At 36.4% G+C, this 20,333-nt stretch overlaps 1 protein-coding gene and 1 pseudogene across 3 annotated transcripts in view; both read right to left on the reverse strand.

Moving 5' to 3' along the window:
- Nucleotides 1-20,333, reverse strand: part of LOC105468101 (trafficking kinesin protein 2) — a 76,122-nt gene that overhangs the window by 20,252 nt on the left and 35,537 nt on the right. For 2 of the 3 annotated variants that reach the window (XM_011718072.2, XM_011718073.3), the window contains exons 3-7: nucleotides 12,895-13,089; nucleotides 5,054-5,130; nucleotides 3,419-3,535; nucleotides 2,191-2,400; nucleotides 1,585-1,663 (exon numbers count right to left, since the gene is read on the reverse strand). In XM_011718072.2, coding sequence (XP_011716374.2) covers nucleotides 1,585-1,663; nucleotides 2,191-2,400; nucleotides 3,419-3,535; nucleotides 5,054-5,130; nucleotides 12,895-13,089 — 678 coding nt within the window. Of the gene's footprint in view, nucleotides 1-1,584; nucleotides 1,664-2,190; nucleotides 2,401-3,418; nucleotides 3,536-5,053; nucleotides 5,131-12,894; nucleotides 13,104-20,333 lie in introns of all 3 variants that reach the window. The other variant, XM_011718074.3, reaches the window with a different exon arrangement.
- LOC105468100 (SCY1-like protein 2 pseudogene) lies at nucleotides 13,110-19,142 on the reverse strand (annotated as a pseudogene).

Below are 20,333 nucleotides of genomic sequence, written 5' to 3' on the forward strand. Positions count from 1 at the left end.
GAATGTGATAAAGCTATGGAAATGCTTCTGTAGGAGACAGACTTTCAGGCATACCCCTTTCAGGGATACATGGCAAACTGAGTAAAGCCTCTAGAGCAATTATTATAGCCTGGCCTTCTTACATGCACATAAAATAGAGCCTTTAAAATTCCACTAGGAATTTATTCACTCTCTATTTCATATGAAAAATTTGATATGTAAATACAAGCAGAAAAGCTACTTCTCAGTGTCATATAAAGCTATTTAAAAATTGACAGACAGCCTCTAACATTTCAAAGGATGGCAATACGGAGGCAGGAGATCTGGATCTGAGAGCTCTTGGGCAAGTCATTTCCTGTATTTTAAGGTGTAAAAGGAGGATAGTGGATTCATGGTGGAGGAGAAAATTCAATTTATATTCCTTCTGGTTCTCTAATATTCTGCTATTCTAAGATATCACATTTTGAAGCCCATAGCCCAAAGGAATTGATGATATTATCTATCATATCATTGCTTTCAACGTAAAAGGCTATATACAGTAGTCCCCTCTTATCTGTGGGGGATACATTCCAGGACCAGCAGTGGATACCTGAAACCACAGATAGTACTGAACTCTACACTATATATATTATGTGTTTTCCTAGAAATAAATAACTATGATAAAGCTTAATTTATAAATTAGGCACAGTAAGAGGTTAATAACTAGTAATAAAACAATTATAACAATATTCCAGCACCCTTTGGGGCCATTACTAAGTATAATAAGGGTTACCTGAACACAAGCACTGCAATATTGTGATAATTGACCTGGTAACTGACGGCTACTAAGAGATGGTTACTAAGTGACTGACAGGCAGGTAGTATATACAGCGTGGAGATGTTGGACAAATGGATGATTCATATCCTGGGAAGTATGGACTAGGATGGCACAACATTTCATCATGCTACTCAGAATGGCTCGTGATTTAAAACTCATGAATTGTTTATTTCTGGAATGTCTGATTTAATATTTTCAGACTGCAGTCCGGGCCATGGTTAATGGAAACGATGAGAAGTAAAACTGCAGGTAAGGGATGACTGTTGTATTTATGGAGAAATTAAATATCTTTCTCCAGTGAAGCCAATCTTTTTCCAACTGATGTTTTAAAAAATTAGTTAACATTACCTCAAACTAAAACATATTCCTTTAAAGAAACATAACTGGCACTTTATACTCATTGATTGATAGGTTTTATGCCATCATTTAAGCCCTGGCTCTGCCACTTATCAGTTTTCTGACTTTGGCTAATCATCTTCCTCTAGAGGACTATTTCCTCATCAACAACATGAGAGCTTTGGTTCCTTTCACTCTAACATGCTATAACTTACTTATGAAACATAGGTCTGTAATGATAACTGCAATTTGAAACAAATATATTTCTTAAAAATACATATGGTATCTTATTTAGGGTTGTAGGCTCAATGTGATATTCCAAGATTTTCAGTAACCATTTAAAATTGTTTTTTGAGATGCTTCTACTGAAACCAGTGATCTAACTTCTGAGGTGGAGATACCCTACCAAAGAATTGTCCAAAAGGTACAAAAGAGAGTGTGTTAATACTCACGAAGTTCTTTAACACAGTCGCTGACAAGTTGTTGTTCCTTTTCTTCATAGGTAACAGTTTCTGTCTTTATGTGACAAGCCTTCAAGAAAAAGAATCAGTATGTGACAATACCTCCTACTGATTTTACAGAAATAACTACAAAAACCTTTAATTCTCATTTGAAGACTAAATTTCATCACTTACAAAGGAAAAAACCCAACAACCTGTTCATACATCTCTACCTGGCTAATCCCTGGCCTTGGCTAAAATGATCCTTGCTTAAGTAGGACTTCCTCGATGCCCATACTATACAAGTTCACAGAATCTTATAAATTTCTGACATAGCTCTTATCACAGTTGTAACTACTTAGTTACTTGTGTAAACTCCACAAGATACATTTTCTATCCTGTGACTTTCACTATTGTACTGTCAACCTGCTACTAACCACTTTTCAGTGGGATATAAGAACAATGGAAGGCAAGGCAAATACAGCTCCTTGTTCACGATGCTCTAATTGGAGTGCCAATAGCAAATCCTTACTTATGCCGTATTTCACCTCAATAGTACCTGGACGTGAACTTTATAGCCTTTAAAGTAAAGGAAAATGGGAATTAGGTTGAACGTACCTTGGATCGAAGAGCCATATTCTCTTCTTCCAGTTCCTTGAGCTTTTCTTGCAGCATTTCCAACTGCAGCAACCCTTGAGATAAGCTAAAGGACTCATTGAACCGAAGAGGTGTAGAACAGCTGGAATCAGTTTCACTTTCTTCAGAGGCAATGGAGACAATTCGAAGTAACTCATCTTTCTTGGATAGCTCATGCTGCAGCTGATTAACCTGTCCATATAAAATGCTTGATTTTCATGTTCTTTATTTTGCATTATTTACAGCAATATAGCTTCTAATTCATGGAACAATTATTTTTCATCATAAAACAAAATCACAAAATCAGCTGCTCGGTTTTACTGACTAATGCAACAAGTACTAAAAAGAGAGTAATAAACCCCAGATATCTCCTAAGTTACAATTTTAGAGCATTAGTTCAATAGTATAGCTTTTTTTCTACCCTAGGTGAGAAGAAAAGCCAATTTTCATATTGTATATATGATAGGAATATAGGAGAAAAATTCACCTAAGATAATAATACAGTCATAGTTGAAAACACGACAAAACTGAAAAACCTTCAAAGTATCAGAATAGATCCCTACTTCAAATTGTTATCATAAGGGCTTGTAATTTTAAGATGTATATCACTGTGCATGTCTTCCTAGTACTGATTTTAGTTCTAGGAACAAATAGTTTCAATCTAAAGGCTCGAATGTTATAATCCATAATGCATTCATAAAATGCAAATGAAACCAGATAAAAATAACAAGTTACAGAAAATTTGAAATGTAACCATTCGAGTTAATAATAAATCAGTTCTTACTATAGAGGTTTATTGCTATGGAATAAATATATTTTCAAAGTTTCTTTTTCCTTTCTTCCTTTGTTTGATTTTTGAATAAAGATGCCAAGATATTTGGGTAACTATTTTTTAAAAATAAATTTCAGATAAGATCACACACAAAGTCTACACAAAAGGGTATGGACAATTTTAATATCTAAGCAGGGTGCCACAGGTATTACAGATACTTAATATAGACTTTAAGTTGACCAAGGTAGTCATGTGAGTTTTCCTCTGTACAATTAACATTTAATTTCTCTACTGATTAGTTTAATGGACACCGACAAACTCAACAAGTACTGGTGCTATTTATCTATTGCCATCGTCTCAGGGACACCTAGGAAAATAAATTTTCAACTGCATAAAACCTAATTATTTCATGCTGCAGATATTTGATCAAAGGCTTACTTGATCAAAGGCTTGTCCCAATTGCTCCTCCAGGGATTCATTCTGCTCAGATAAGACATGGTTCCGCTTTAAGAGAGCTTGTCCAATTCGAGCAGCGAGTTCCAGATCACGATCTCTCTGTTAAAATACCAAATACACCTTTTCTTTGAGTATAAACAAGATTACATGGCAGTTCAGAAATGCTGTGGTCAGTTTTGGTAAAATCAAAAGCAACGTTCTAAAAAGCATCAAGATTCATTTTAATGCCCGGATACCACAAATAAACACAGGCTCTGGCACACAGGTAGTGCTTTAAACATTGGTCAAATGGATGACCATCACTGTTCTAAATGAAAGAGGACATCCCTTTTCTTGATATCAGGTGAGATTTATTGATCATCCTAGTAAATTAAGAGTCTAGCAACCCAAACTTTAAACTTACAATTTTTGGGAATTGGAAAATGAACATAGTCTTTAAAAATGAGGATGGGGTCTGTACAGTAAAAGCTCAACAAATATTTGTTGAATGCAATTGTGTATCAAGCATGGTAATGATACAGAATTAGGTATTTAAGATACGGATCAGGTGGGTATGTAAAAAAAGAGTTCCATTTAGGGCAAAGCTATGTGCATTCAGCAGCTTAGAGGAAAGTGCAGCCAAGAGCTCTGTTGCCAACTGGCTCAAGAGTGATGATATGAAATAAAATAGGAGGTAAAAGACTGCAAATTTTGAGGCCACAGGATTCTGCCTAGAGTATAGAGAAGAAAGAAGTCTAAAGAAGCTGGTGGTAATCATGCAGGAAAGTCTGTAGAAAAGTCAAGCAATAGGCTTCCACCCAGAGTTATTATTTCTGGACAGATAGTGATACTTGGCAAGGGCATCGGAATTCCATCTGCGTGGTAGTGGTGAAGACTGTATTCTGTAGGAGAGAAAACTGTCAATATACATCTCACTGCCTTGTATGTGATCTACTTACAGTAATTATTATATAAATAAAATTAAGCTTCTATCCTTTCTCTCCATAGGCATATGAAAATTGAGGGATTATCTCCACATTTTTAAGGCTCATTTTAAATATACACTAAGCGGCATACATAGAAATCATTCTGGAGAGCTGGGGGTAGGGGGAGAAGGATATGTTCGAGAAAGACTGTCTTCAATAAGATCAACTGAAACAGGTACAAAGGGAGACCTCTACTGATTGCCAACTAGAGGATATACACTATATATCAAAAATGCCATAGACAAAGTGAGCTCAAATCATAGCTCAAACTAAAAGTAAAAAGGGGAGATATTCCAAACCGTAGGTATTGATTTGCAATGATAATGATACTGCTTTCTGAATGAGCAGCTCTGCTGTAGGGTAAGTAACAGCAGGGGTTATTTTAAAATGATTATTTTTTTTTAAAGATTAATGCTTTTCTAGGAAGGGGAGGCCAGCCAACACCATTAAATAAATAATTAACTATAAATCTTCTATAGCATCATCACAATAATAAACTTCAGGAAACATTCTACTTTGAAATGTCAGTTGTTCCAGTAGTAACAACCTTATACAAAATAACCCAGAGCACATACAACATTTTCCATTTGATGTGCAAATTTGATCCTCAAGTTTTACCTTTTTGTACTGGAGAAAGAAAAGATATTCCTACCTCTGCCAGGAGATGTGTAACCATGTCGATGTCATTGTAAGTTTTGGTCATCTGCTCCACCCTGTCTGTGCCTAGAACTAATATAGTTAAAAACAACTATTTATAGGCTTTAGCAATAATGGAAAAATTTAAATATTAATAAGAATTGAGAGATAACAACAACAAAAACCTCAGGTTTTTACAAAAAGTCATTCAGGAGAATAAAAATATATGTGAAAAAAAGAAATGTTTCATGTATTAGACACTCAAGAAATAGTCCAATCATTACAAACAAAGTGCATATCATACAATAATTAAGAAAGTATCAAATGATCATAAGGCAGTCACATCTTGACTATCTCCTACTTCCCTGGTAAGACAGGAAGTTTGGGACACTCACTTATGAGAATGATGGCTGGGAGAATGGATTGTTACTGATAGATTTACAGTCTAATCTAAATTAAAGTTACTAACGGGTATTAGTGAGGGGTTATGCTGTCACAAAGGAATTTAATTGGAATTCTGCTGTGATTATCTTAACCATCTATGATCATCTACCACATGAGCTAATGTAAACAAGGAACAGGACTTGTAGGACTTTTTCTGGTTCTGTTATGAACCATTATTCCTTTAAGCTTAATTAAAAACCCTTTATCTGTATAAAAATCTTTCTCCCATCCAGGTCTCAGCTATAAAATAAATTGCATGCTACATTATCAGTTGTATAATTCAAGCCCTGTATTTCTACACTTCACAAATTCAGGAATTGTCAATATACCTGGATAATTTAGTTCAAAAGAGAAGGGCAAATATGACTCCAATGATTCCAGTCACACTAAACAGTATCTTAAAGTTAATAATGCATAACAAAAGAGGGCTCTTTTGACTTTGAACATGATATGTTACTGCAGAACATAAATCTGTGTTTGACTTAGACTGCTTTTATTACAACTAGTTTGCCTTGAAGTGTGAAAAGGACATGGGCTTTGGAGTAGAAAAGCTGAATTCATAAATTTTAGGGAGCTGGAACAAGTCATTTAACCCTTCTGAGATTCAGATAATAAATATGGAGGCGATAACACATCTCATGAGGTTATTAAGAAGATCAAATATGATAATCTACTGAGCAATAAATTATTCGGTAAACTGCTAAGTATCATATAACTGTTTATAATTACTACTCCTAAACAGAACTGGTAGGTATGAAATGATCCTGACTTTATATTCTTTGAGTTGGCAGTAATTCGTAGTTCCATAGTCCCGTCTTAACACTTTAGGGTATCCAAAAGACTGAGTATGAAGGGATATCATTAGATATGTTTTACTTTTATCTGAGCTTTTTATTTTCTCCCTAGCACCACTGACTAAAATGAATCTGGGAATTACCTATAGCTTAATTATTAATAACAGCCTTATTCCTAGTTAAAAGTAAAACAAAGTGCTGGCTTGATGGTAATGAGGAGATAACTAAAAAAGATTTAAACTGAAAATATAAAAACTTTTCTTAAAACCTAGAAATAAACATTTGTACTCCAAAAGAATTTATATTTACAAATAGAGAAACTAACACAATGATTTAACCACAGTGATAAGGGAAACAGACTTTTGGGCCTAAGGAATAGACACAGTATAATTTGGTAGCATAGCGGGAACAAAGGATTAAATAATTAAGGCAAATACTTACAGTGAATGGTCTCCTCTACTTCTGGTCTCAATGACAAAATTAGGAGAAAAATATAAAATCAACATATCCATGCTCTAAACTAATTACAGAAAACCAGACAATGGTTGTAAACCCAAATGTAGTATAGAGCAATGGCTCTTAACTCCAGATTCTGATTTAATTAATTTCAGGGAGCCCTATGGCGCTGGTAGTATGTAGAAGATTCCCAGGTGTTGAAAATGACGTGGAGCCAGGAATTAAAATCACCAATCTAGGGTTAACACCCAAAGCAAAAATCAGGCATCCTATAGACTCAGTTAAAACCAGTTTTTATACAACTAGTTTAAAAAACACACGACATGATTGACCAGAGTTAAAGATGAAGTGGCAGATTTAACTTGGAGTAAGACTAGTAAGTTAAGGATATAAAAAACAACTGTGAACCACAAGTCATATATGATGAAAGGGGAATAAAAAAATGAAGGACACAGTAACACAGTAAAGAAATGTTTAGAATAAAATATGTTTTAGTAAGGAGGAATGAAAATATATTTCCTATAAATGCTTACCATCTGTTACAGCATAAAAATTTAAAGCTGAACCTTAAGAAGTTATCTAGTTTAATGATCTTACTTTCCTGTATGAGGAATCTTCTTTGAGAGAAATTATGTGGCACGTTCAAGACCGCGAAGAAAGTTATTAGTGGCAAAGCTAGGATTTTACTATGGAGATGATGAGATGATAATAACGCTCATCTCACAAGGTCATTAGAAAAAACTCAGATGATTTAAGAGTCCAGTAATGAGCTCTTTCCACTTTGCTGCTGTTTCTGCCGCAGCCCCACTAAGAACACAAAAAAGTCCTTGTCGAATGAAATACCAGCATATACATCTGTGAATGCATGTTATATAATAAAACAGCATAGATCCCAATTTTGCTTTTTAAAGTGTGAGCATATCTATAAATATCTATATTGAAGAGAGCCCGGAAGGATATACATTAAAATGTTAATGTAGTTATCTCTGGGTAAGGATTATGGCTGATCTGTTTTCTTTTCAGTGTTTTGCCAATTTTCCATAAAGAACAAATGTTATCTTTCCAAACAGAAAAAAAACCCAGAAAACAAAAAACAAAAAAAAAAACTCCACAAAAACCCAGCAACCCTTGTTAAAAAGTTTCAAAAAGCAAAAATGAACTTTAAAATGCCTAAGTATTTGTTATGGCAAAGAAGTTATATAGTGCAATCAGAATTTTCAAATTCTTACATTGTATGTGCAGCCTAGATACTACAAACTCACAAAAGCTGGGCCTCTTCAATCGCACAGAAAGATGTCAGGCACAAAACAGAAAGGAACACAATGGATTTTTCTCTCTGCAGTGGAATCAGTTTTGTCTTCTCTTCCTTAACACAACACTCCTGATAAAGACACGCTGCTTGGAACGATTCCAAAAGTACTCAGGGCAAAACTCTTAAGTGTTTAATGTCTTGGCTTTTAGACATTGTAATTAAATGCTTCAAAAACCACAGACTAGTTCTTCATCATAATTCTGTAACCAAGAATGTAGAGATAGACAAGCAGGTTGTCTTTGTTAAAATCAATCCTATCAAAACATATTTTCCCTTCAGTTTTCAGTTGTTGAAAATATGTTAAATGATACAGAAATTAGCAACGATCCTTGCTTATTTCCAGACACGCACTTTCCTAACTCTCTAAAAAAGTATTTATACATCAGGGAGATGATAGATATTTTTACAGAACAATTTTGCAACTTGTTTCCAGAGGTTGTTAATTAATGTGCAATATTTTTGGTGTAATATTTGGAGAATCTAATGTTCCTGAAAATATGGGGTGGGAGTTTAACATACATAAGCACTTCACTAATCCTTACTTTATGTTCTAGCCCTGCATAATTTCACAGTAACCGGCTCAATCTCAGATTATTTTCAGGATGGGAAACACCGTTGATAATCCATTCTAGTATCTGCCATTTACATGAGATGGTGCTTGATAGTTCTCTCATATGTCCCTTTTCAAGATCTAAAGTTTTTACCCCAATTATTGAATTCCAAAAAGAATTCTAATCCTGCAGCACTCTCCAACGTTCTCACACCAAAACCAACAAAACCAACAACAAAAAAATAGAAATGAAACACAAACAGTGCCCACATGGCATAGTAAAAGCTACAATAGCTCCTGACAACTACAGACCGGTCCTGAGGTTTTAACCCTAAAGAAGCGACCACAGCCATTGCTGCTACGATACAGCAAACATTTCTGCCTTCAAAATGACTGAGAGAAACTGATGATACACACCATCTAGGGCAGTCTTTCTCAACAGGATTACAGGGCAGAATCAGGCCCTACAGACCATTTGAATGACAATTTTCTCAATTCTCCCAAGGACTGTACAAAGCTAGTACCTGATGCATGGATGATAAGGCAATCCATTGTATAAACGCTAAGTGTCTTAGAGTATATAGCTTAATTCTCTTGTGGAACCGAAGGAGAGAGTTTATCTAGGGGAAAAATAAATCTGCTAACCTCTATGACTGGGCTTATGGTTAACACTTCCTGAACTTCATCTGTCATACGTCCTTTTCTGCCAGTACAGGTTAATAATTTTTGAGGGCAGAGCCTGAGGAAAAGTATACCTACTAACTGGAAGTAATAACTCCTATGACCATATTTGTCTGCAAAATTATACACTCTCCCCAATTCCTTAATTCTCCTATTAATGTCACTGTGAAATGGCCATTTACTTTGGTTGGCAATGCTTTGTATCAGTGGTTCTCAAACTTGAGTGTGCATCAGTATCACCAGGAAGACTTTAAAACGCAGACAGCTAGGACTGTCTCACTCCCAGAGTCTCTGATTTTGTAGGTGGAGTAGGGGGCCCAAGTATATGAATTTCTAACAATTTCTCAAGTGACATTGATTGCAGGGGTCCACACTTTGAGAACCACTGCCTAAAATAAAACTTAGATAATCAATCATTTTTCCCGCTCTTATGCCTTAGGAAGTGGTAAAGGTGATGATCCTCTATTACCAAATAAAACCCCCTGAAAGAATCATGTTTCTAACATTAGCCTTTAAATGAATAAACGGTACAGTCTGTAACGTGTTCTGATTGCACGGCTCCCCCACAGCTCACTCTGGGACTCAGTCTTAATAAAATCAAGAAAACCCTGGGTGGCCTGTTCCGCAGGTAAAACACTTTTTGACCATCTTAAACTTTACATGTGTGTGGCAGGGACTGGGATGGATTGATTGATTTTTTTGCCCACTCATTGCTCTCCCAATGTTCTATCTTAAAAGTAAACAATCTCTTTCTGGATTGGGTGACTTCAGACAACTACCCACTCTTCCCCATTTCTTGTGAGATAGGCTCCGAAGCTCAAATGCTGGCTACGTTTCCTTCCAAATCACTATCTTCTCACAGCTCTTTCAATTTCTTTGTGTTATATAAGAAAGAAAGTGCCTTTGTCTGTGCCGCCTTTTTACTAGGTGTTAAAATTCATTTTAAAAAGCACAAGTATCCACTGGCATGTGAGAGGAAGAGATATGCCCAAAGTAACCCAGGGAGCTGAGCTCTAGGATGGTTTGCCAGGGTACATTGTAATTATTCAAAACCACAAATCTCGAAATCTCAGAGGGATAGAAAACTGTGGGAAAGGGTGAGAGAATGTGTTGTATCTTCCTTTTTAAACTTTGGTCAATTTGCTAAATAAAATAAATCATTTAGCTTTTACATTCACAAGGTGTAAATGCATAATGAAGTTTATATATGATTTAACCATTAACCTTTAAAATAACAGTGGAATTTAAAGTACAGTGCAAAGGTAAATTATCAGTATCATCCTAGCTTATTTGCTTCACGATCTTAGGTATATCATGTATAGTTCAATTTTCAAACTGTTGAAGTGAAAATAGTACCATTACACTAAAGAAATAGGACAGTTTTCCAGAACCCTGAAGTATGGGTCAGTATCATCCTATTAATCTCAAGTTTTAAATTGCTCCCTTGGACACTATCATTTTGTAAAAAGTCTTGGAAAGTATTTTAAATTTTGCCTTTTATTTTCTAGGCTTTTTACTTATAATTCATCCTAAAAGTTAACTCCATTAAATCATGATCTAAGACTACTTTCTAGCTATAGTTTTGCCGCTCAGTAGCTGGGAGGACAAAGAACAAATAAACTGAAGGGCACTTTCTGTGACACTTTATCAAAATAATGACAAACTAAATTTATCCAGATGAAATTTCAGTTTGAAAGTTCTTGGCAATTTAGGCCGGGTGTGGTGGCTCACACCTGTAATCTCACCACTCTGGGAGGCCGAGGCGGGCAGATCACAAGGTCGGGAGTTCAAGACCAACCTGACCAACATGGTGAAACCTCGTCTCTACTAAAAATACAAAAATTAGCTGGCATGGTGGTGTGCGCCTGTAATCCCAGCTACTCAGGAGGCTGAGGCAGGACAATCACTTGAACCTGGGGGGCAGAGGTTGCAGTGAGGTGAGATTGTGCCACTGTACTCCGGCCTGGGCAACAGAGCGAGACTCTGTCTCAAAAAAAAGAAAAGAAAGTTCTCAGAAATTTAAACACTCAAGGAACAAAGGACACCAGAAATAAGAAAGACTGTTCCTTCTAAAAACTATTTTCCAGAAAAATCTCAAGCAAGCAAATTCTCAAACTGTCAAGAAAACCTTTGGAGCCTTAATTTAACTTAATTTAGCTATTTAAAAGAAATATTAAGGGCCGGGCGCGGTGGCTCAAGCCTGTAATCCCAGCACTTTGGGAGGCTGAGACGGGCGGATCACGAGGTCAGGAGATCGAGACCATCCTGGCGAACACAGTGAAACCCCGTCTCTACTAAAAAATACAAAAAACTAGCCGGGCGAGATGGCGGGCGCCTGTAGTCCCAGCTACTCAGGAGGCTGAGGCAGGAGAATGGCGTAAACCCCGGAGGCGGAGCTTGCAGTGAGCTGAGATCCGGCCACTGCACTCCAGCCCGGGCGACAGAGCGAGACTCCGGCTCAAAAAAAAAAAAAAAAAAAGGAAATATTAAGGACAAAAACACAATTGTATTTGGGCTTCTTGATATTTCAGTTTCTGAAATAATGTTTATACATTATTTATATTTATACATAAAAAACAATCTGGCATTAAAACACTACAACACTCACTGGGCTTCTTGATATTTCAGTTTCAGCTGAAACAATGTTTATAATTTTTTTTGAGTAGTAATAAGTTCTAAGAAACGACTAGAAAAAAATTCGAGGAAACTAGTGCTAAAAAGAAGTTAATGATTATGATGAAAATGAGTATTGCACAATAGTCATTCTCCAACGACAATCTGGCATTAAACACTGAAGCACTCACTGGGAAAATGTCTAGGATCTGATGCAATCACCTACTTAATTCTAATTAAAGGAATTTCACAAACATATCAATATTGAACTCATAAGATTTTATTATATATCCTAATAGCTACTGTGCACAAAACATTTTTTACCAAATGAATTTTCAGAAAAGTAATTTCAGCCTTAATGCAGATTTTTGGGATAAAATCAAATGCAAAAGGGTCTCCATACTTCGAAGTTCAAAAATTTCCTTGTCCTTTCTAATAGCTTGGTGTAAAACAGACCTATTTTTAGGACAAATCTGGCTCAGTCTCTCACTTAGGAATCCTTAAATAATAAATATTACTATATAGTGTATATTATTTCTCCTGGCATTATTAAAACTTCTTATATATCTAAGAACTATGCTTAATTATGCTGACATAATTCTTGTGACTGTGTTTAATAAATATATTAATAAAGATAAAAGTCAAAAGCTGATAGCTTAGGATACCAAACTACTGGGATAATAAATGTTGACAGTTATAAAGGAATATTAAAATTTTAAATCACTTCGCTTTTTAAAAAGTTCCCTTTTCTACTCAGTCTGAGGAAAATATCAAATCATGAAAACATCTAAGTATATTTACAACACTGGACACTGAGAGTCCTAAGGATGACAAACTTTCTGCATTCAGACATAACACAGAATTATCTCTTCCTGTGAAATCAGTTCACATGAAAGTAGGTATACACTGAACAATGGCTATTAAACATCAATGCTTTAAAAATCAATACCAAGATACCCATGATCATTACTTCAATGCACAGACTAAAAGAGTAAAAAAATACTCACTCATATAGCGGAAAGTCTCTTCAGCAAGGACTGGAGAGAGGGCATCAGATGCATGTTGCTGCTGGTGTGCAGACTGAGTCCAGTCTTGATTTTCATATAGAAAGAGAGTGTCTACTTTTAGCCTATACTGTGGTAGTTGTTCTTCTAGCAGACTCACCAGCTCAACTTCAGGGAGATCCTCATTGGAGCAGACATCTGAAGAGGAGAGTCTATGTAAATGAATCCAATATATTTCAACTTTTACTAGGCTACAGAGAAAATGATGAAAATTAGTTTTTCTAAAGTAGGACAACCAAAGAAATATTAGACAAGATCATTTCTCCACTGATTTTTATTAGTATATCCTAATAGTATAGTTTTTTTTTTTTTCTTTTAGTAAGAGAAATTCTAAAGTAAAAATGATGGCATACATTTTTTTGACAGTAATTTTTAAAAAGTCTTTTTAATTGACACAAAATAATTGGATATATTTATGGGGTACATGTGATATTTTGACACCTGTATACAATGTATAATGATCAAATCAAGGTAATTAGCACATTCCTTACCTCAAGCATTTATCATTTCTTTGCATTGAGGACATTCAAAATCCTACCTTTTATCTGTTTGAAAATATACAACAAATTATTGCCAAGTATAGCCACCCTATGGTGCTAAAGAACACTGGAACTTATTCCACCTATCCAGCTGTAATTTTGTATCTGTTAACCAACATCTCCTGATCGCTCCTTCCTGCTACCCTTCCTAGCCTCTAGTAATCACTATTCTACTCTCTACTTCTAGATCAACTTTGTCAGCTTCCACATGAGTAAGAACATGCAGATACCACAAATCTGAATTATATACTATCTAAATATATTGCTTAGTGACTATAACTATGTTTTTTTTATTTTTAATTTTTTAATTTTTAAATTTTAGGTTCAGGGGTACATGTGCAGGTTTGTTATATAGTTAAACTCAAGTCATGGGGGTTTGTTGTACAGATTATTTTGTCACCCAGGTACTAGGCCTAGTAACCCAACAGTTATTTTTTCTGATCCTCTCCCCCTTCCCACCCTCATCCCTCACATACGCCCGTCTGTTGTTCCTGTCTTTATAACTATGCTTTTAAAGTTTAGAATTAATTTGTAGAAATTTCATATTTTCTCCCTATCAACCTATTTAGTACTGTTTAAAAGAGGTGTATGTCTCTGAAGCAGCAGCAGGCTGCTTAATTTTTAAACAGTATTTTTAACTGACACAAAATAATTGGATATATACTTTTTAAAAACAAAGTGAAAGGGGTCTGATCTCAACTTACATGCTTGGGGGAAAAAGCAATACAAAGCAACCAGCAGAAAATAGTTTCAAAGGGATAAAATGATATGCTCTTTAATAACAAAATTTGAATTCTGTGGATGATTCTTCAAAATCTGGAAAAATTACATTTTAGTATATTCTCATAGTCACTAAATGTTTTTTAAAATTGCATTAAATTTCACTGGCACTGACATAAGTACTTTATCATTTTTATTTTAAAGAAATGGTACATCTAAATCTCAAAACATGTGAGGTGAAGAACATCGGAAAGGGGAGGGGAAAAAAAGTTTCCTCTAAAAAATCTTCTCTATCCTTCACATAACATAAATTTAATATGGTACAGCGATAGTTCTGGTCTGAGTCCTGACTCTACACATACCACAATGTGACACTGGGTAAGTTACCTCAATTCTAACCCTCAGTTTCCTCATCTGTAAAATGGAGAAGGTACTTACCTCCTAGGTTATATGAATTAAATGAGACAAATGCATGAAAAATACTAGTATTTAGTACAATGCCTTGCACACTGTGGAGGCACTCTATCAATGTCAGCTTCTTTTTTTTTTTATTTTTAGAGAATAAAGTTTATTACATTTGAAACAATACAGCAGAAATCTCAAAAGTTTACCCATTAAATACAGTTTAATTCTTACAAATCTCCTTTTGAAAATGCAATTCACTGTGTTAGCCAGAAACTAGCCAGGCGAGGTGGCGGGCGCCTGTAGCCCCAGCTACTCCGGAGGCTGAGGCAGGGGAATGGCATAAACCTGGGAGGCGGAGCTTGCAGTGAGCTGAGATTAGGCCACTGCACTCCAGCCTGGGGGACAGAGCGAGACTCTGTCTCAACAACAACAACAACAACAACAACAAAAAAAGAAAATGCAATTCATATATGCTGCAACCTCAGAAGTTTGAATTTGAAATGAAATATGAAGTTAGTAGTCAGGGAAGTCACATCAGAGTGCTTTGTCAAATATCCAAACAAATCAGCATATACCAAAGTGATTCTAAATATATCCAAGTGAATGCAGAAAAATACATTACCATTTGAGGCAGGCCATGCTAAAATATAATTTACAATGATTAGTTTACATTTAAGATGGTTAGCCAATGAAATGTAGGTTAAGTTAAATTTTGTAGTATTTGCTCAGTCTCTTTGTACTAAACATTAGTTCATCTGAAAAGTAAGTTTGGAAAAAGCAAATAACCTGATCTCTTTATGCTTATCATTTTCTCACTGTCATCTTAAATGGAAGCAAATCAATACAGCATCAAGATTTTTCACATATTAAAATGAACACTAACGACTTGTGAAGGTAGACTGTGTACCATGTAGTACTTAATAGATGAGCTTGCAATGACCATCAACTCAATTTTTTAAATAACACAAAGATTCACAAGCCAAAATAAACATCCGATTAAAAAATTCAGCTACTCAAGATAACTCAGTTGTCCTTTTTCTCTTTGAGATTGGGAAGGGTTGGGTCTTTAAAAACCTGAAGAGGAGTTGATAAGAGAAAAAAATTCTCAATGCTTTAAAAAAACTCAACTGGGCCGGGCGCTGTGGCTCAAGCCTGTAATCCCAGCACTTTGGGAGGACGGGTGGATCACGAGGTCAGAAGATCGAGACCATCCTGGCTAACATGGTGGAACCCCGTCTCTACTAAAAAATACAAAAAATTAGCCAGGCGTGGTGGCGGGCGCCTGTAGTCCCAGCTACCAGGCTGAGGCAGGGGAATGGCGGAAACCCGGGAGGTGGAGCTTGCAGTGAGCTGAGATCCGGCTACTGCACTCCAGCCTGGGCGACACAGCGAGACTCCATCTCAAAAAAACAAAAACAAACAAAAAAAAAAAAACAAAAAACAAAAACAAAAAAAACTCAACTGGTTAGAAGTCCATACAACTACTATGCTGGCATACTATCTGTGACAGATGTTTTCTGTCACAGAACGATTCACTTTCCCATAGAAGTAGTTCCTCCAAGCCAACTATATAAAGATGTAAATCAGTTCACCCATGATTAAAACTGAAATAATCCTTCACAATAGAAGGAAGACACCTCACCCAAAAAGATCTTTTAAATCACTGCTAGCTGAACTGCTATTGGTCATAGTAGTTGGTGGCTATGCAAAGTTCCGTGGGTTGAAGAAAGGATTACCCTGCGTACCAAAGGCAGATTGTCCTATCATGTTCATCTGTGTTCCCATTACTGAATGCCCATAGCTGGAGAACCTTGAGGAGGTACAAACTGATTGAGCCACTGATTTGGTTTCTGTTGTGATAACTGGTTCATGCTAACTTTGGGTTTCTGAGGGCCAAAGAGATTATTAAGGGCAGACATATCTGTGGGTCTTTGTTGGGTCGGCTTTGCACCAGCAGGAGGAACATTCAAAGCACTGAAGTTTGGCAAAGTGGGAGGGGTTCCAGAGTCATCTTGGTCACTCCAACTGTGCTTGGACTACTGTAGAAGTTCTGGTTTGTAGTAACAGGCATGTTGAATCCTGAAGTCTGAAAGCCCATATTGGCATTTAGGCCATTTGTCAAATTTTTCTTTGTATTATCAACTGGTATAGAAAACATCATGCCAATGCCCATGGAAGGAAGAGAAGTGAAAGTACTTGAAACAGAAGGTTTAGGGGTACTAACAGAAAGGCTAGTCGAAGATGACATATTATCCATCAATGTGTCTGTCAAGTCATTACTCTGTTTAACAGTAGCAATAGGTGTATGCATTGGGGTTTAAGAGGCTGCTGGCTTTTCAACTTCTGTGCCTGCTCTTGTTCTTTTGCTAATTTTTGTTTTTCTTCAAATGTAAGTGATGCTGTTTTATGTTTATTCTGTAACCCATCCTCTTTATTTTTGGAATCACTGCCAGTCAGAAGGTCTGCTCCAATGTGGTTAACAACCTTGTCAATTTGCTGATTCAAAATATTTGTAACTTTTGTCTCCCCAGAAACATTAATTTGATTTCCTATGTCCAAAGATTTCTGCTGTTCTTGCATTATATGAAGTTGTTCCAGCTTAGTCTTATGTTCAGACTCCAATCTATTAAGCATCTCTTTTATGATGGAAATGAAAGAATTGAACTGATTAAGATTGTTTTCAATACTCAGGGGAATAAGATGAGGCAATACTTATCCAGCCAGCTGCTCTTTGGTGATTCCCAACTTATGAGTAAAAGTACATTTGTAAATGCCTAAAATACCCATGAAGACTGCAGATTCTTCGGATGAAATTTGTTGTAAGAAGGGTAGGCTATCATCAAGTACAAACCACTTATCCAAGTATTCCAAAATCTTTCATAAGCACACTAATGAATTTACACAAACAGCAAGGGAAGACATTTGTAGACAGGCATTTTAATTCTTGGTATCAAAGTACGTTTCATGGATGGGTAGTCTATAAGATTTGCAAAGGCTGGAATGATGTTTAGACAGAGCTCCTGGGTCTGAATGGAAGGAGCTTCTAGTGCTCTGTAAACCATGGGTAGAACACTGTTCTTTATCTCATCGGGAGGGGTTCTGGTTAGTAGCAAATCCATTTTTTGTTGGAAAATTACCAAAATCTGGATTGGCTCCTGCTGCTTAAACACAGGACCAAGTTCAGGTGGAATTAATTTGACATATTCTTCTTTGGTGCATTCCTCAATGATCAGTAGAACACTGGGCAAAACAAAAGGTACCATGTCAGGGTTTACAAATTCTGAAGTCAAACAAGTCAAAATTCTCTGCACAATGACATGCTTGGGCAGTAGAACCTTTGACAGTCTGTTGAAAAACTGTGATTTCCGAAGATAATCTCTTTGGAAAAAGGTATTAAAACATTGCAGTGTTACTGCACCAACATCATCAAAGAAGGGAATCTGTCATTTGATCTGCAACTGGTCTTACAGTTGGAGTTACATTTAACAGTAGCTTTACATGTTCACGAACTTCCTCAGGTATATTTGTAAGTGAACTAGATCCTAAATAACTCAACTGATCCAACTGCCTACTGAAACTCTTGTAAATATCTTGCTTATTGACTTCAAATATAGGTTTCCTTTTATTAAATACAGCATACATAACAGTTCCTAAAGAATACAAATCACTGGCTGTTTCACAGTTCACATAAAGTATGTATTCAGGAGCCAAATAGTCAGGATTTGGAAGACACAATGAAGGTAAATTTGGGTCTCATTCTTTACAAGAAAATTTAGGCTCTTGTTCAGAAGGATTGGTTGATGATACACAAAAATCAAAACCCATTATTTTCCAGGCTCCACTTTTATTCACAATTGTATTTTCAGGAGTAATATTTCCATGTCCCATTTTCACACTGCTATGCAAGAATGACAAGCCTTCAGAAACCTGAAGCAAACCACATTTGGTTTCTACATCATAAAGTTTATAATCCTTAATGTCTGGAGACATAGGGAAAGGTAGATTTTCCCAGTTACCAAGAACACTGGCTACACTGGCAAAAACTGGTTCTGTACAAAATGCCAAAGAATCCCTGGATTCTTCTAAAGGATGCTGGACAGTAAGAAGTCGAGGGTGTTGAAGTCGAGTTAAGTGTTGGACTCCTCGTTTTAGAGAATCGATGATTTGATCCTTTTCAAATTTTTGATATTTGCCAATCATTTTTTATCAAAGACAAAAACAGCCCCTACTTTGTTGACTTTTTTGTGCCATTAAAAATCTCCCAAGCTAGCCCACTGCCACCACTGGCAATGTGTTGACCAACATCAAATTCTCTAGTGACAGGATTTCCCATTACAGCACTAGTGACATCAGCTGTTACTTCTGTAACAGTACTCTTCAATTTATTACCACATGGACTCCATGGCTGCAATATTGGGCAGTCATAGTTACCTTTTCCCTCTCCTTCCAGGAGGGGCAGAGCTGGGGCTCTTTTTCCCCGCCCCCCTAAACACAGGCGGTTCCTGCCCTGCTTTCGCACCTGGCAGCTGCCTCCTGCTTACTCCATTGCCTCCACCACCCCCACGGGCACAAACAGAGCACAAACACCGCCTGAGCTGGATGAGGGAAAGGGGTAGGGAGGGGAGGGACTGGGGACAGAGACTAAGGGAGGGCAAAAAAGACTGAAAGACCTATTGTCAGCTACTTTTATTACTGTATTACTATTGAGTTTTTAGACCTAGAGATCAAATCAAGATTGCTAAAATAAGGTTGCTATAGTATCTAAATAATTACAGAGTATTAAAGGTAGAAGGTACTTTCAGAAACCATCCAATCCTGCCTCCTAGATAAGGAAACTGAGACTTAAAGATGGGTAACTTGCCGAGTTACAGAACCACCAAACGTGTGTCTTGACTTCCTATCCAGCACTGTACCCATTCTTGTTGCTATCTGCCATTTACAGGACAAAGGCTGACAACTTGTCCTAGAAAGCAAGTTCCTACACATCATGTCTCCAACATACAGTATTAGTCCTACATATCTGCTAATTCCTCCAGGTGTCTAATCTACTTATTGTCTTATTTTTCATTCTTAATATTAGAAAGATCCTGGGTTTTGGCATCAGACGTAGCTTCTGAATGTGACTCCTCTACTAATTAAGTTAGACACACGATTTATCCTTTCAGAGCCTTAATTTCTCTCATTTGTAAAATAAAGATCATTTATCACTCACAACAGTAGTAAAAGTAACTAAAATAAGCAATTAGGGCACCCAGGGTATCTGGCAGATCATAGGTACTCATTGAATACTATTTACATCACTACTCTCTCACTTGCACACCTACAACACCCACCCCCCATCTCTGAACAAAACTGGGCTTTTGTGTCTTTATGTATCTGCCACTATCTTCCTGTTCCCAGTACTGCCCATCATTTAACACCTCCCAAACTTAGCTGTTTACAAAAAAGGAGAGTTATTCCTGTTAACATGCTTAAAATACTAGGGCTTAAAATAGAGAAAATACAGGATGTCATGTCAGCCCTCTCACTTTTAAAGAGATGTGGTATTTCCTTTGTGGGTAGTATAATGAAACATGCTCTAGCTCTGGCAAAGAACAACAAAGTACTGGTTAAGAACACAAATCCTTAAGAGAGTAAATTCCTACTACTTGACCTTGACTTAACAATGACATTTTAATAAGTTAAATACAAGGAGGCTGGCAATATCAGACATCCCTA

The sequence above is a fragment of the Macaca nemestrina genome, chromosome 11 (assembly GCF_043159975.1).
Source record: "Macaca nemestrina isolate mMacNem1 chromosome 11, mMacNem.hap1, whole genome shotgun sequence".
NCBI classification, from domain to species: Eukaryota; Metazoa; Chordata; class Mammalia; order Primates; family Cercopithecidae; genus Macaca; species Macaca nemestrina.